Genomic DNA, 16,047 nt, shown 5'->3' with positions numbered 1-16,047 from the left:
AAACAATGGCTTTTGTTTAAGATTAGATTGATGAATTGTCCGACAAAGGATTAAGTCAGTCAATCAAGGCAGATTAAGTAGTTAATCAAGGTAGGTTTATAGACCGCATAACACGATAAATACGTTGATCACTTAATTACCTAATCAATCCAGCGTATTATCGACGATAATCTGGTTGAGTGGTAGTTATACACTCAGTAACTATATTAATTTCGGAATTTTGAACATTATTCACCATGTCTTGATGTCCGATTGGGCATATTCCCTGTCGGACAATTTTGGGCGTTTGGAAAAAAGATTCGGACAAGTCCGGAATATATGGGCAAAATCCCATCACTGGGTTGAACGTCCTACTGTTCTGCTCCTAACTGGGCTAATGGAGACGGGCATACGACTAAACAGCTGTTCTTTGTTGACCAACTTAGGTAACAATCCCTGTCGATATCCAGGGCATGTCAATTCTGTATTTGAAATTTAGCTGTTACCAGTCTATTATGTAAATCAATTAGAGGTAGGTACCTATAACAGAGAGAGTGGGGATAGAATTCAGTAGAACTCACGCAGATCATCATAACAGCTATAACAAGCCAGATACTATTTTTGAGAACGGGGGAGAGTTGTGATTACCAATTGCCTTGGGTTGTTAGAAGAATAAAACCTGATCTATCGTCTGTAGTTTTGATCACGGAAAGAAAAAGAGCGAGAGAGAAATGGGGTTTAACGTCCATTCGACACAAACTAGGTCATTTCGGGACTAACATATGATGGTTGAATTTTATTTACATAATTCGCTTGTGTGTAGGGGTCTTTAGCAGTGGGAGGAAAGAGAGAGAGAGAGAGATGGGGTTTAACGGTCACTCGACACAAATAGAGAGAGAGAGAGAGAGAGATGAGATGGGGTTTAACGGTCACTCGACACAAACTAGGTCATTTCAGGACTAACATATGGTTTAATTTTATTTCAATAATTCGCTTACGCGTAGGGGTCTTTAGCAGTGGGAGGAAACCGGAGGACCCGGAGAAAAAACACAAGGTTGGATAGGCGACCCTACTCCTTGTCACGTACAACCGGGGATTCGTAACCACGCCAGTTGACTCAATGACAGACCTTATGATACAGCGCATCCCCCCCCCCCACGGAAAGAAAATCATAACAGCAACGAAATGTAGAACGTTAAACCTCATTTCATTTCATGTTTACTGGTAGAATTTAATCTTTCAAATTTACTTAGAGAGTTAATTATCAATGTTTTTCCTAAAAAGAAAGAGGCAGGTTTAGTCTGCAATGAATCATACACCTTCAGCAGCTACGTCATCCGAGCAGTCGTTAAGAGTTAGTCGCATGCTGATATTTTGTGGGTAACGCGAGTATTTACATTTTATATTTATATCTTGTTCAGAAGATACTACAAAGTGAAACAAGGGCCATAACTCTTGAAGTAATAAATGTATATTGTTGAAATTGTTGCATTAGTGTAAACAACACAAGAGATTGGATGACAAATGCTGTCTGTTAAGTATTATAATGTACATACTTGACAACCAAGACTATACAATAAATATAGTCATATATGGGTACATACTTGACAACCATGACTATACAATAAAGTCATATATAGTACAAACTTGACAACCAAGACTATACAATAAATATAGTCATATATGCTATGTACTTGACAACCAAGACTATACAATAAAGACATATATCGTATGTAATTGACCACCAAGACAATACAATAATCACATATACGGGTATATACTTGATAACCAAGACTATACAATAAAGACATATATAGTAAGTACCTGATAACAAAGTCTTCTTCGTTAACCGCTATGGTAACATAAACAGCTGGCATGTTCTGTAAACTTTCTAAATTAGACTCTACTGTAGATCTGTATTAAATATAAAATAAAAATATGTAACATTGTTTAGAGAGAGAGAGAGAGAGAGAGAGTGAGAGAGAGAAAGAGAGAGAGAGAGAGAGAGAGAGAGAGATGGGGTTTAATATCCAACCTAGGTCATTTCGGGACTAACATATTGTTCAATTTTATTTCAATAATTCGCTTGCGCGTAGGAGTCTTTAGCAGTGACCCTACTCTTTGTCATGTACAACCTAGTTGAAGCCTTGTTCAGTTATTGTATTTGATAGGGTTATGCCTTGTCTCAAGAATTTCCTAGTACCCACCTTAAAGCGTTTTTCAGTAATTCTGTCAATATGTAATCTAAAGGTGGCGCTATATAAGGAAACGTGGCGTTGACGTGACCGTTCAGTTTGACATCTGGTGAGAAACCATATTTAGCCTGGCAAACATTCCTACAAGATGAAAACAAAGACAAACCTTCTATACATACACTTCCAACATAACATAACCAAAATAAACATTTAAACAATTTATTCATAAATGCAAAACATATTGTCCATATTCAAATGAATGGGAAAAAAATAAACATTTCAATTTAAATATTTTAATAGTATAATTTGTAAAATATGGGGAGCAGGGGAGAAATTAATAACTATAGAGATGTGATTCCAACACCAAGATTTTGTTAAAAAAAAAGCTCTAAAGATTAATTTTAAACCTGGATTACTACGTCTAAGACTGCGCCATCTAGTGGAGGTATTTGTGTAGCTGTCAGTGTGTGATGTAGCGCAAGACGTGTGTCAGCAACAAAAAGGTATCACAACAGTATCGTTCTTCAATGTTCATAAGCTTGTTAAAAATCGACGGTAAGTAACGCACACAGTGTTGAGAGATGAGATTCCTGCGCTACAGCAGGCTTTTGGATTCCTCCAACTTCAATAGAAGGCTTGATCTCGCTTTAATTACATACATCAAGGCCTTCACATAATACCCTGCATATTTTGGCACTAATTTCGATTGGGTACAAGCCCAGCTTGTGAGCCTATCAGATTTTTCGGATGTCGCGAATACTAAGTCTCGCGCTTTTAAGCTAAAATGTCTACCTGTGATAATCGAGTTGCAAAATTCAAGGTTCATTCAATGTCAAGGTTTCCATGGAGGTCGCGATGTAACAATCTCTGATTGGATGCTATTGCTCACGTGTCTGTAGATAACATAGCTATAAGTTTGGGAATTGTGAAGTAAGCAAGCAACGTCCAGATGTTGTGAAAGTTGCAGTCGTTGCTTCAGGAACATGTGATTCCTCATGTCAGTGATGTAGTTTGTCTGTCTCTGTACTCGTTGGTGTGTACGCAAGAGATCATTCGACCGAAGAGTAGATGGAAATGATAAATTTGCACTCATGTCACACTTCCCGTCTTTATTAGCATGTTACAGTGATTCATTAACCAGGTGTGCCACGAGATCTTCCTAAGTGTGCCACAGAATTTTGAATGACACACTAAGAAAATGAGAAAAACCATGTGATTCACTGGTGTCTACTGAAAAGCTGTGTTTTTCTTTTTTCTATGTGTCTATGACTAGTCTCTGTCTACGGTTGTATTCCGTCTGACTGACCATGTTTTTATTTTGCAAAATTCAAATATTTTTCATATGTATTTAGCCAGGTGTGCCGCTATGTTTTCATGTGTTTCAAGGTGTGCCGTTGGCAAAAAAGGTTGAGAACCACTGGCCTAGTAGAATGTTGAACCCCATTTCATTTAACAGAACACCCAAACGGAGGTATGCTGTATATTTATTTCTATGAATGGTATCAGGTGCGTTTATCAGTTGGAAACCATGACGACGATTAGACAGGTGTGTTTATCAGTTGGAAACCATGACGACGGTTAGACAGGTGTGTTTATCAGTAGGAAACCATGACGATGGTTAGACAGGTGTGTTTATAAGTGGGAAACCGTGACAATGATTAGACAGGTGTGTTTATCAGTTGGAAACCATAACGACGGTTAGACAGGTGTTTTTAGCCGTTGGAAACCATGACGATGATAAGACACGTGTAACATTGGATCAAAGTTCCCTCCCTTTAGTCACTTTGAAATGATTTCATAAACAATCTCATTTGACATATTTTTTTTTATTCTGATTTCACCGACTGTATATTAATGGTTAATATATATAAATACATGTTTGAGAATGAGAGAGAACACACCCGAAGCTTACCTTACAAAATCTGCCTTCTTTTCTATAAGTTTTCGGGGTGAGAATCCAACATTTACTATGCCCACGTAGTTAGGCTGTGAAAGATACAGGGTTGCTAGCAAATTGTGCCACAATATATACCAATACACAAATATATCCTATTATCATATCCCCAACCTTAATTTATATAAACTCTGACCTCAAACTGGCTCCACCCCCAAAATAATTAAAATATAATCAATTATGTTTTTTTTTAATTGCTGTTCGATAAATTCCTGTTATCAATCATAAAGGAACAAAGTTTAAATGGAAGTTGACACAAAATACATCATTTCTATCGACTATCTCCTGTAGTAAAACAGAGCAATCGGATTAAAATACAGATCTATATTTAGTTTCGTTTTTTTTTTATACTTTTGATGGTCTCTACTACATGAAGATCTGACCGGTTGTAGTAGAAGGTCGAGTCAGAGGTCTTATGAGCGGCTTTTGACCCTATGACATCAGCCATATGATTATCCAATCAACGTTGACGTTTCTAGTGGGTTACCCACAGTTCCGTTCAACTCGCGCCAAAGACTCGCCATAACAGACCGTTTCATTGGCAAATCCATCACGTCATCCAGAATGCCGGTAATATAACAACTCTTCCAGATCCTAGTGTATTAAAGGCAAGTAAACAAAATTTTCAACTATGAGAAACGAAACGAAATAGGATTTATGTTTTAATCAGGTTGTACAACAGGGCCTTCATAATCAAGTGGTCGGGATGCTGGATGAACGATTATAATGGTCCAGGTTTGAACCATGTTGTGGTCCCAGAAGTATCGTGTCATGGTCCCAGAAGTATCGTGAGATATTCCAATCCTGTTTCGACTTATCAGGTGATAGTATTAATGTAAAGACAGAATTTAATGAAGAAATGCCACTGTTTGGGCAAAATTTTCCTCTCTAGTTTCACTATAACATGTGTTAGTCTCCAGCTGTCCCAGACATGGTGGCAGAGAAATTTTAATTTTGTGTCAACCATTTCTTTTATTCCTTTATGCAATCAGCTCACTTGATGAACCCTAAACATAGTTAAATCTTGTCACTGGATGTTCTGGACTGAAAGGGTAATGGTCATACAGCTTCGCGGTTTGTTCAGTAGGAAAATAAATTATCTGAAAACCACTCTATGGAATTGCAAAACTAATGAGGGAAAGGGTAAGAAAACCATTTTGCTCAGAAATAAAATATAATATTATACCCACGTCATGGAATTTGAATTTAAAAAAATAAAAGTGGATTTTTTCCAAACATTTTTCTGTTTTGTTCGATTAAAAATGTCAAAAACAAAATAAATATAATTCTAAAACCCTCTTTAAAGAATAATGAAAAATTTAAACAATGTCCACCGTATAACGAGATATCACCAACTAAATGTTTAATATTTTAACCAATGAAATGATTAGAAATAATTCTGTGCTTACCCTTGTTTCAGTGTGTAAAGCTAGGTGATGCTCGGCCAACATTCGTATACCGAGACGGGATGTTAACGTTTTATCCAGAAAACTTTTGATCAGATTCTCATCCTGAAAATAAAACAGGGGGGGATAAACAATTAAAATATTTACAATGATACGATGAATTTAAAATTAATTGTCTATGAGGGTAATTTTGTCCAGGCAGCATCAATATGGCCTACTCTTATATCGAATTCCAACTGCTGAATGCTTTTAAATGGTTATATTTTTGTTTCAATATGATAAGAGTAAACAATAAAGTGGGGGACCCCTCGGGACTACATCCTATCGTTAATGCCATCCGGTGCGAATGTTCTTAAAGTGTGAATCCATTTGAATTCATTGGCTTTCCTTACGGAGATAGAACGGCACATGTCCGATCCGGTTAATAGATGCCATTTCTCTTTTATGAGCATGCTAACTTGAACAGCAGTTGGATTATAATCCGTGATCACATGTGCTCCGGTGCCCACCGACACTATATATAGAGGGCCACCGCACATCCTCATTTAAGCCTGAAGAGTTCGAATAAGAACGAAACTAGTAGCTGAGAGAAATCTGGGAAGGCTGTTCGTCTATTTACAGATTTTTTACTTCAATTTGATAAACCATTTATACACATATAAACTATAGATCAGAGATAAATGAAAAACTATAATAAAATGACAACTTTATGGATGACATTCACTAGGTTTATTAACTGCAACGTTTCAATGAGGATATTCTCACCGTTATCAAGCAATGATACAATCAAACATGTTATAGAAGGTTATATACAAGTGGATAACAATAAACTAATTAACAGTTTGTTAGATTGTTGGTAACCCTTATATGCTTCTCTTCTGATTTAACAAGTTGATTGATCTGTTTGACTGCCACATCTCCATATTGATGACGTATAGTATCTTTGAAGGGAATTTAGCGAACGGGATATATAATAAAATGACAACTTTATGGATAACATTCACTATAGATCGGAGAGAAATGAAAAACTATAGAACAGAGATAAATAAAACTTACGTTAATATGTCTTCGACATTCTCCGAATCCCTCGGCCAACAGAGTAACCACATCTTTATGATCATCTAATAAACTGCGTAAAGTATCCGAAAAATCCTTTTCTATACCCAGATCGACAACCTGGATAATATTAAAATCGGATCACATACATTCTGTGTTCGTTGTAGTACAAATTAAATGGAATTGAGTTGAATGTATCGTTGACATAATATAATACAATCAATTGAAGACAAATAATGGCCAGTAATCGAAAGATAATCTTGTTAAATGAATGCTGACCAGCTAGTCACGATGGACTTCACTCAAAATATGAAAGGTTTCAGGTTACATATAATGTAAAGCGCTAGAACAGCAGAATGTACTTACAGGTGGGAATTCTGAGAGAATATGAAAAGCTCGTATATATAATTCATGCTGAAAAATAAACAATGAAACAGGTAGAAATACAGGTATGGAAATATAACAACCTGAATATATATATATTGTCAGATACAACAATCCAGCTAGTAGTGCACTCAACACTAAATTAGGTCATTTTGGGACTAACATATGGTTCAATTTCATTTCAATAATTCGCTTGTGTGTAGGGGTATTTAGCAGTGGGAGGAAACTGGAGGACCCGGAGAAAACCCAATCTTTGTCACGTACAACTGGGGAAGCGAAACCACGCCAGCTGCTTAATTACAGACCTTATGATTTAAAAATACACACATGGGGTTTAATGTCCACTTGATACAAACTAGTTCATTTCAGGACTAACATATAGTTTTAATTTTATTTCAATAATTCGCTTGCAAGTAGGGGCCTTTAGCAGTGAGAGGAAACCAAAGGACCCGGAGAAAACCCACGAGGTTGGACAGGCGACCCTAATCCTTTTCACGCACAACCGGGGTTTTGAAACCATGCCAGTTGACTCAATTACAGACCTTATGATACAGCCAGCAAGAGTTAACCATTCGGCCATCCAACCCCCCCCACCCCCGACATGCCAATGGTATATTATTTTGTATGTGTATTTTAAGCAAGAGATAAACTTACAACTTGTAATATAGTAGGATTACATCCAATGATAAAAGGCAAACCACGGAATCCGGCAATACGATGTGCTATACGAACTGGCAGTTCTTTATGTAGGTACTGGGCGCTTCTCTAATAATAAAAAAAATAATACACAAATATTAAACAATTATTATAAATTTCTCATTTTTAACCTTTTTGGGCTTATCATTATGTGAAGAAAAGAAATAAATGAAATGATGTTCTGCTCCGACGGGGCTATAGAAGAGGGCATACCCAATACTTTGTGCAATGAGGAAAATTTTGCCTGGACAGAGAGAGAGAGAGAAATGGGGTTTAACATCCACTCCACACAAAATAGGTCATTTAGGACTAACACATGGTTCTATTTTATTTCAATAATTTGCTTGCGCGTAGGAGTTTTTAGCAGTTGGAGGAATCCGGAAGACCCAGAGAAAACACAGAGGTTAGACAGGCGACCCTACTCCATGTCATGTACAACTGGGAATCAAAATTGACTCAATGATACAGCCAGCACATGCTAACCATTCGGCCATCCAACCTCCCTTCAAACCATTAAACCAGTTTACAAACAACAAAATATCACAGTATAACAACTAGTACTTTTAGGTAAATCTATTATAGAAACTGTTGCCATGGTAACAAAACACTAGTAGTAAATTCATTGAGTATATTATTTTTGTTGGTAGTTTAAAGTATACAATGTTTTGTTTTTTTACTTGTATTTACTGTTAACTTATTGGTTACCAACATGCTGCTATGTTGCCATGGTAACAAACAATCAGTAAAATTGGCTACTTACCAAAATATGACTGTCATCATTACTTTTACCAGAATACAAGATGGCTGCTGGGGTTAAACGTACAGACGGCTAAAAATAGAAAACAAAGTTCATTATAGTGCTTACAAAAAAAATAAGTTGTCAGTGAACAAAACATACCCACAGCATCAATTGTAATGGGGGCATTTACAAGACAGGAAAACTAGAGCGTCCACGAGCCATTACGTGAATCCAAATAAAAATAAAGAGAGAACAATACCAAACCATTTGAATAACATAAACTTAGATGGGATCCAAGTCATAATAAACTTGATACGGTGACACCAGTAGTAGGAGGGGTTAAAAACAAAGTCATGGGTATCACAAAACCATCTTTTATAGCAACTAACCTTTCAAATGTGTAGTGTTTTTTCCTGAGGAAGTAAGTTTTTACGCTTATGAACCCTAAGATGCTACATAAGATGGTTTTACGATACCCATGACTTTGTGGATGCGGTACACTTACCAAAATATATACGACCACATGTGGGCGTATATAAGACTGATCAAGAGAAATAACCCATAAAGTTATTATTAGAAATAATTAAAATGTTTGATTGGTTTATAATTCTCCTAGAGCTAGTTAACAATAAAATCTACCGGTATTATACAAACTTAAACATACATTATACAAGAGCTAAATCTGCCTATTGCAGGTCTTTCTTTAGGCCTGAAATCTTATGTAATATTATTAATAAGACATTTATTATTTTTTTCAGACCATAATCAATTCTCGATGTCAAGGCTAGCCTTCGATATCGACTGGATTAGAATCCTATATGCTGCAAACGCTCATTGATAATCAAATCAAAACAATGGATAATCGAGACTATGCTTTTTAACGTACTAACTTTAGTAATGATGAACGAGGCTAGGCAGAAATTTACAAAGCTGATATCTCGGTTCATAGTGGACCAATTTGACTGAAATTTTTAACAAATTACCTTTACACTATCTAGTTTTTAACTATTATAGCGAGAACTGTCAGCTCTTTATCTAATCTCCCATAATGTATTTTTAAGTCATTTAAAGTTTATATTTGTTTCTATTGATTTGATCATTTGGAAGCAGGTTGTTATACTGTGGATATAACAACTATATTATTTTCTGTTGGAGCCAAACAAATCGTTAATTCTCTGTCCCAAACAAACAAACAGTTAATGATGTAGTAATGTAAAAGATTTCATTGGCTAAAGAAACAACAAATCATCTGGCTTCAATCATTTGGACATCTATATTAGGAAATGAATAAATCGTCTGCTAAAATATACTTTATCAAATCAATGACCTTGAACAGCCAGTAATTGAAACACGAGCTATGACAGGTACAGACGAAGCCAAGAATAAAAATAATCAATGGCTATGTTTTGGCCTCGGTATGATTTATTCATGATAACCTAACCTGCTGCAATCAGTGTTTTCTCTTCTAACGTAACAGTATTGCATCAGATTTATAAATCTAGAGCAGGTTTTAAAGCAGCCGTACATCGATATATATATACAAGCCAAATAACTTCTTACATTATACAAGAGATAAATCTGTCATTAGCAAGTTGAATTGGCAGGGGAGTCATGGTGGCTAAGTGGGTAAGATGTTGACTCGCCAGCCTCGAGGTCATGTGTTTGATCCCTGCATTGGCTGAGAAAGTTCATCAAGATTCTCCAATTACGTGGTTCCCCCCTTGTCATTGGTGCAGGACGGAGGGCCTGACAAGGACAGCTGTCTAGTCATTTGGATTATAGGCTTGGCTTGTGAATAAATATCTTATTAATAATTTATATAAGATTTGAAGCCAGAAAAGATCAGCCAATTACAAATGAAATTAAATTTGGTTTAACGTCCTACTATTCTGCTCCCACTGGGCTAATGAAGACGGGCATACACCATACAGTGTGCTATGAGGGAAATTTTTCCCGGACAGCAGCACTATGTCCTACTCTAATATCGAAATCCATCTGTCAAGGGATTATTTACGTGCATGCCAATGTGTACACGAGACCTCAGTTTTTCGTGCCATCCGTACGACTAGACAGCTGTCCTTGTCAGGCCCTCTATTCTGCATCACTGACAAGGGGTAACCATGGTATGTGGCTGTTTTTTGATAAATTATTAACAGTATTACTACTTTAACAATGTTAACAATATCAACAATTACTATGCTACTTTAACAACAATGGTATTTGGTTGGTTTTTTTATAAATTAACAACAATATTCTTACACGCCAGGAAATGTTTATTAGGATGCAGAGGCGTACCCGTGAAATATATATTGGGGGGGGGGCGCAACCCTAACCCTTTTTTAAAACCCCTAAAAACTATAAACAAACACCATGTGGCCATGCTGTCTACACACGGTTACTTTTCACTTCGCACAGGTTTCCAGGATGATTCTCTCTGTGTTTTATTTTAGCAATGTAAACCATATTTGGATATCTACAGGTTTTATACAGATGGAATCTTAACTAATCCTAATAATTTTTGGAAATAAATAGGAGTTTGGGCCTACGATGTAAATTTTTTGGGGGGTCCAAATATATTCAGACCCCCCTAGAAAAACAATTGGGGGGGTCGGGCCCCCCCCCCCCCATGTGTGACACCCATGTTAGGATGGGTTTTTCCCCAATCATATTATTTTTCTAAAATAACCATTTTCAAATAAAAGAACATTTCCATCTGTATCAGTATCTATTAATAGACATTTTATCTAAAAACAGTTACATAAATGTGTGTACCTGCCAAAACAAGACAAGGTTTAACAATGGTTGGATAACAAGTGTATATTTAAACACATTTATTAGATTTTAAAAAAAAGGATTGTGTTTTGTAATGTTATAAACCAACAACAAGATGTAATGCCAGTCGACATGGAGCCATCTTGGCTCGGTGAGTTAGACGCTGGTTTACTAACTACACGTAAGCAGGCCTGGGTTCAACACCAATGTTTGCTAAGACAGTTTTTCATAATTTTTCAGCCTAATATCTTCTTGTCAGTAGTGTTGAAGAGAGAAATGTAATTGGGCTTAATGTCCTACTGTTATGCTCCAACTGGGCTAATGAAGAAATTTTTCCAGCACAGCAGCGCTATGGCCTACTCTTATATCAAATTCCAACTGCCAAGGGATCTTTTACATGCCCGCCAAAATGGGTACACAGGACCACATTTTTTTGTCCCATCCAAATGACTAGACAGTTGTCCTTGTCAGGCCGGAAAATCAAAAAGAACTGTCTCTGCCAACAATGGGCGCGAACTTGCAACCTCCAGACCACGAACCAGCGTCTTAGTCAAATAGCCACCATGACGGAGGGCCTGACAAGGACAGCTGTCTAGTCGTTCGGATGGTACGAAAAACCAAGGTCTCGTGTACAAATTGGCGTGCACGTAAAAGATCCCTTGGCAGTTGGAATTCAATATAAGAGTAGGCCGTAGCGCCGCTGCCCGGGCAAAATTTCCCTCATAGCACACTGTATGGCGTATGCTCGTCTTCATTAGCCCAGTTTAGGAGCAAAACAGTAGGACGTTAAACCCCATTTCATTTCATTTCATATATATACTATTCAAAAAAAGTAGGGGATATTTGATTTTGGGGGCATAATACTAAAATATGCAAATGACTACGAAAAAAGTCACTATAGAACCTAACAGAAGAAACATTTCCAGTTACATGTGACGCCCAAATGCACCAATAGCTACCGCATGGAATGCAGGTGATGCTTGGGATCATCATGGGGGTCCAACCCAAGATTTGCACGACTCTGACTTTGAATGTTACAGTTATTGTGGCATTGAATTCCAGGGTGGAAACATCAGTTTAATTGTTTTAGTGACCAGAAAACAAATTTTGATATGCGTCGGCTTACCCAAAATGAAAGGTTACGTGCCCTTGGCATGCTACAGATCGGCACAACACAGGCGGTTGTGGCGCGGACGATGAATGTTTCTCAGTCTGTCATAAGCAGGCTATGGTCCAGATACCGTGATACACAATCTGTACAGGACAGACCACGCTCAGGTCGACCAAGGGCGACAACTCAAGCCCAGGATCGATTTATCCGTACCTTGGCCTTGAGAAATCGTGTCATCACAGCAAATCAGATCAGCGCTCGTCTTCAAACAGACACTGGTGTGAGAGTGAGTGGCCAGACGATTCGGAATCGACTGCATAGGGGTCACCTTCGCGCCCGACGTCCTCGCGTGATCCCTTGTTTGAGAGATCATCGACAGTTTAGTGGGGAGTACTACAGGGACAAACACAGACAGCGACAACTGTTGATAACTTTAATTGACGTGCCACCATTACAATAACATAATCGATAACCCGGATGTCTCGTATCACGAGAACTAACAATGAACGAAGGGACCTGTAACCTACAGGGACTTGTAACATATATAATTAACTATAATGGCGCGACCCTTTTTTTCCTTTTCTTGTAGAACAATTTATGGAATTAAAAATAACTTTTAGACATGAAAACACTTAAAAGTCTTAATAAAGAACATAGTCTATTAGTTTTTAGGCAACTGGCGTGTACGATTTCGTGGTAATCCTGGTATGTTAGAAGAAACACTTGTTGCTGTATTTGACAGGGTCTGGATGTTCAGGGTATCATCGATAAGATCAGATTCTGACGAACTGCTTGATGCTTCTGCCTCGCCACGGTCGGGTAGTTGAGCTGATGCAGTCGGGTCGAGTGGTGTGGTCAATACAGAAGGAATGATGACCGTATCATCTTCGCTATCATCTGAAGCAACGGAGCAAGCTGTGGGGGAAATATTTACCTTGTAAACCTCTGTAGGATGGACGGAGTATGTCTTCGAGCGGATTTGAGAGTTCCTCAGCTTATGAAGTTGTAGAAAGCCGTTCTGAACACCCGAGACAATATATTTGTCACGTGCCCTGTTTTTATCACGATCACAAAATAAATAAACTAAATCCCCAATACGGACGTTCTGTGGAGGACCAGACTTGCCAAGAGGGTTTTTTGACCGTTCACTGTAAGGATGATTTTGGTGACGTCGCACTTGTTGAGCATGTATGAGATTACTGTCATCGATGAGTAACTGCTCATTGGTGATTTGATCCCGCTTGCACCACATTTCCCTAGCCGACAAACCACTGGCCCGAAGACGAGAATTAACGCGCGCAATGACACAGCTTAATAAAACTGGGGTGATGGGGGATCCTGAAGGGTCCTGTCGGAGGATCTCATCCTCGATTTCTTGGATGGCGTGTTCAGCTACAGGGTTTTTATTTATGTTCTTTGTTCGGCCAAGTTCGACATAAACACCATGTTGGTTCAGTAAGCGGTCATTAACTATAGCTTGAAAACAGGGGCCTGGGTCACAGCGTATAATACTACAGCCTTCAACTGGTACCATCTCAATGCACAATTGGAGAAGGGCGTCCCGGATAGTTTGGTGCTTTTCATCCGGAACTAGGGTCGCAGAAGTTTTGGAGGTAACACATTCACGGAGTACGAGAATTTTCTGTTTGGCGCGACATAAAACATCTGCGGCGAAATAGGTTCCAACAGCTTTAGGTGGGGGTTCGCTAGTTTGTTGAATAATAGAAGATGGTATTTTGTGAAGAGCTGCACATTGTTGACAGTTTCTAGATACAGCGTCCACGGCTTGATCTAAATCCAATGCGTAGAAATATCTACGAACGATAAGACGTGTTTGGTAGCTTGAGGGGTGATCCAAACGAATGTGTAACGCAGTGAGTAGACCTAGTATCAGGTCCCTTGGGATGACGATTAAGTCTCGAGTCACAGCTAAAGGGTCAGACTTTTGAACGACTAGGGTTCCGTCTAATGCGATGGAGACGGTATTGAGGTACCGTTTGACGTCATGAATATTGGTAGATTTCTTTGATGGTCGAGTGCCCTGTGCAAGGTGGGCATGCACTCGACGCAGGTCCTTACAATCTTGCTGAGCCTGGCGCCACATGGAGCGATTAACAAATGGCAGCCTGACCGATCCATTCATAATATCTTTCACAGACACGGCACGAACAACAGAGTCCATGGTAACCGATATGAATGAGCACACTTGACAACTCATATCTTCACAATCTGGAGCATTTCGACTTCCAAAATCTGACGGAATGTTGACCTTGCCGGCTAGGTGGCGAATGAAAACTTGATATCGACTGGCAATGGATAGAAATGTGGTCACTCTTGGACTAGTAGAGTATTCACCCCTTTGTAACTTGGAATAAGCCTCAACACAAGGCTTACTGTCGGTAAGAATTTGAGCTACGTGACCAGACTGAATGATATAAGGAGCAAAGTGTTTGATGGATGCCGCAATAGATAAAGCTTCGATCTCACAGGGACTCCATCCATGTTTTCGTTCAGGGAGCTTCGCGCTGTAGAAACCAGCTAATTGTAGTTTGTCGTTTCTAATAAGGTATAATGTGGAGGCCAATCCAAAGCTTCTGACTGCCCCATCTGTGACTATCCATAACTGATCGTTGGGTCTTGGTAAAGTGATAGACTTCGCATCTTTTAAATATGCCTGTGCCAGGTGGAATGAAGCAGTCGTGTCATCCGTCCAGACGATTATATCTTTAGACTGAGCTCCTCCTCCCACTAGGCTATCGAGTGGACTCAAATATTTAGCACACTGCGGAAGTACACGTGAGAGGAACTTGTATGCACCTATAAAGGCTCGCAAGTCTTTAATAGTCTTAGGGATTGCACACGTCGATAGGGTGGCGATTCTGTGAGGGTTTGCAGTTAAAGATCCCTGACACCAGGTCCATCCAAGAATGGTAGTTTTTCTCGGTGCGATGATTGTTTTAGAGGCCTTTAAGTTGAGAGAGGCTGTGTGTAAGGCATTGAGAACAGCCTGCCAGTTCTTTAGGAGTTCTTCAGGAGTATTCCCCCCACAGTACAAATCATCGGCAATTTTGGCGACAAATCCCTGTTGTATCAAATCTCCCAGCACACGGCACATTAACTCTTCTAACGCTGTCTCTGAGCCCGGCATACCCATGGCACACCTAGTATATACCCGGATACCCTTAAATGGGGTAGCGACGCCGCAAAACTTCATAGAATCCGCGGATAAGGGAATTTGGTAAAAGGCATTTGACAAGTCTGTAGCAATTATGTAAGTCCAACTGGCAATTGACCGTAAGGTTGAATCGATATCTGGCATCAGGGATGGTTGTGGTTTAGCATACTTGCCGACTTCGCCAAACGCAGTCACCAGTCTGTATGTACCATTGGGCTTTTTGATCAAAAATGACGGATTTAAGTATTCGACTACCATATCCAGGTCCTCGGGTTTCCGGAAGACTCCGATGCTCTCAAGCTCATCAAATTTGGATTGTAGTTCATCTAGCTTATCTTTAGCATACTGGGGGACACGCCCTTTTCGTTGGGGTGGAAGGACTGGACCCATATTGACTTTTGCGGTGAAGTGACCAAATGCACCGTTATAGCCCTTGGGTGTTGTGCTGAAAACAGAGTCGTATTGTCGTAGTAGGGTGCGAAACTGCTTGTGAACAAGAGGTGACAGTATTTCATCCGGATCAAGCGTAACAGCAGATGAGGGCGGATTGGGCATGGATGTGGTCAGTGTGTGTATGTCA

General features: G+C 39.0%; 1 protein-coding gene across 1 annotated transcript in view; it reads right to left on the bottom strand.

Annotated features, from left to right (window-relative positions):
* The window catches only part of LOC126825569 (3-methyl-2-oxobutanoate dehydrogenase [lipoamide] kinase, mitochondrial), a 46,914-nt gene that overhangs the window by 18,284 nt on the left and 12,583 nt on the right, over positions 1–16,047 (bottom strand). The window contains exons 2-9 of the mRNA XM_050555227.2: positions 8,431–8,499; positions 7,629–7,739; positions 6,957–7,004; positions 6,591–6,710; positions 5,538–5,639; positions 4,087–4,160; positions 2,187–2,315; positions 1,804–1,893 (exon numbers count right to left, since the gene is read on the bottom strand). Of these exons, the coding sequence (XP_050411184.1) occupies positions 1,804–1,893; positions 2,187–2,315; positions 4,087–4,160; positions 5,538–5,639; positions 6,591–6,710; positions 6,957–7,004; positions 7,629–7,739; positions 8,431–8,499 (743 nt within the window). The remainder of the gene's footprint in view (positions 1–1,803; positions 1,894–2,186; positions 2,316–4,086; positions 4,161–5,537; positions 5,640–6,590; positions 6,711–6,956; positions 7,005–7,628; positions 7,740–8,430; positions 8,500–16,047) is intronic.

This window comes from Patella vulgata, chromosome 6 (genome assembly GCF_932274485.2).
Source record: "Patella vulgata chromosome 6, xgPatVulg1.2, whole genome shotgun sequence".
Lineage (NCBI taxonomy): Eukaryota > Metazoa > Mollusca > Gastropoda > Patellidae > Patella > Patella vulgata.
This window is presented reverse-complemented; position numbering and strand designations above follow the sequence as displayed.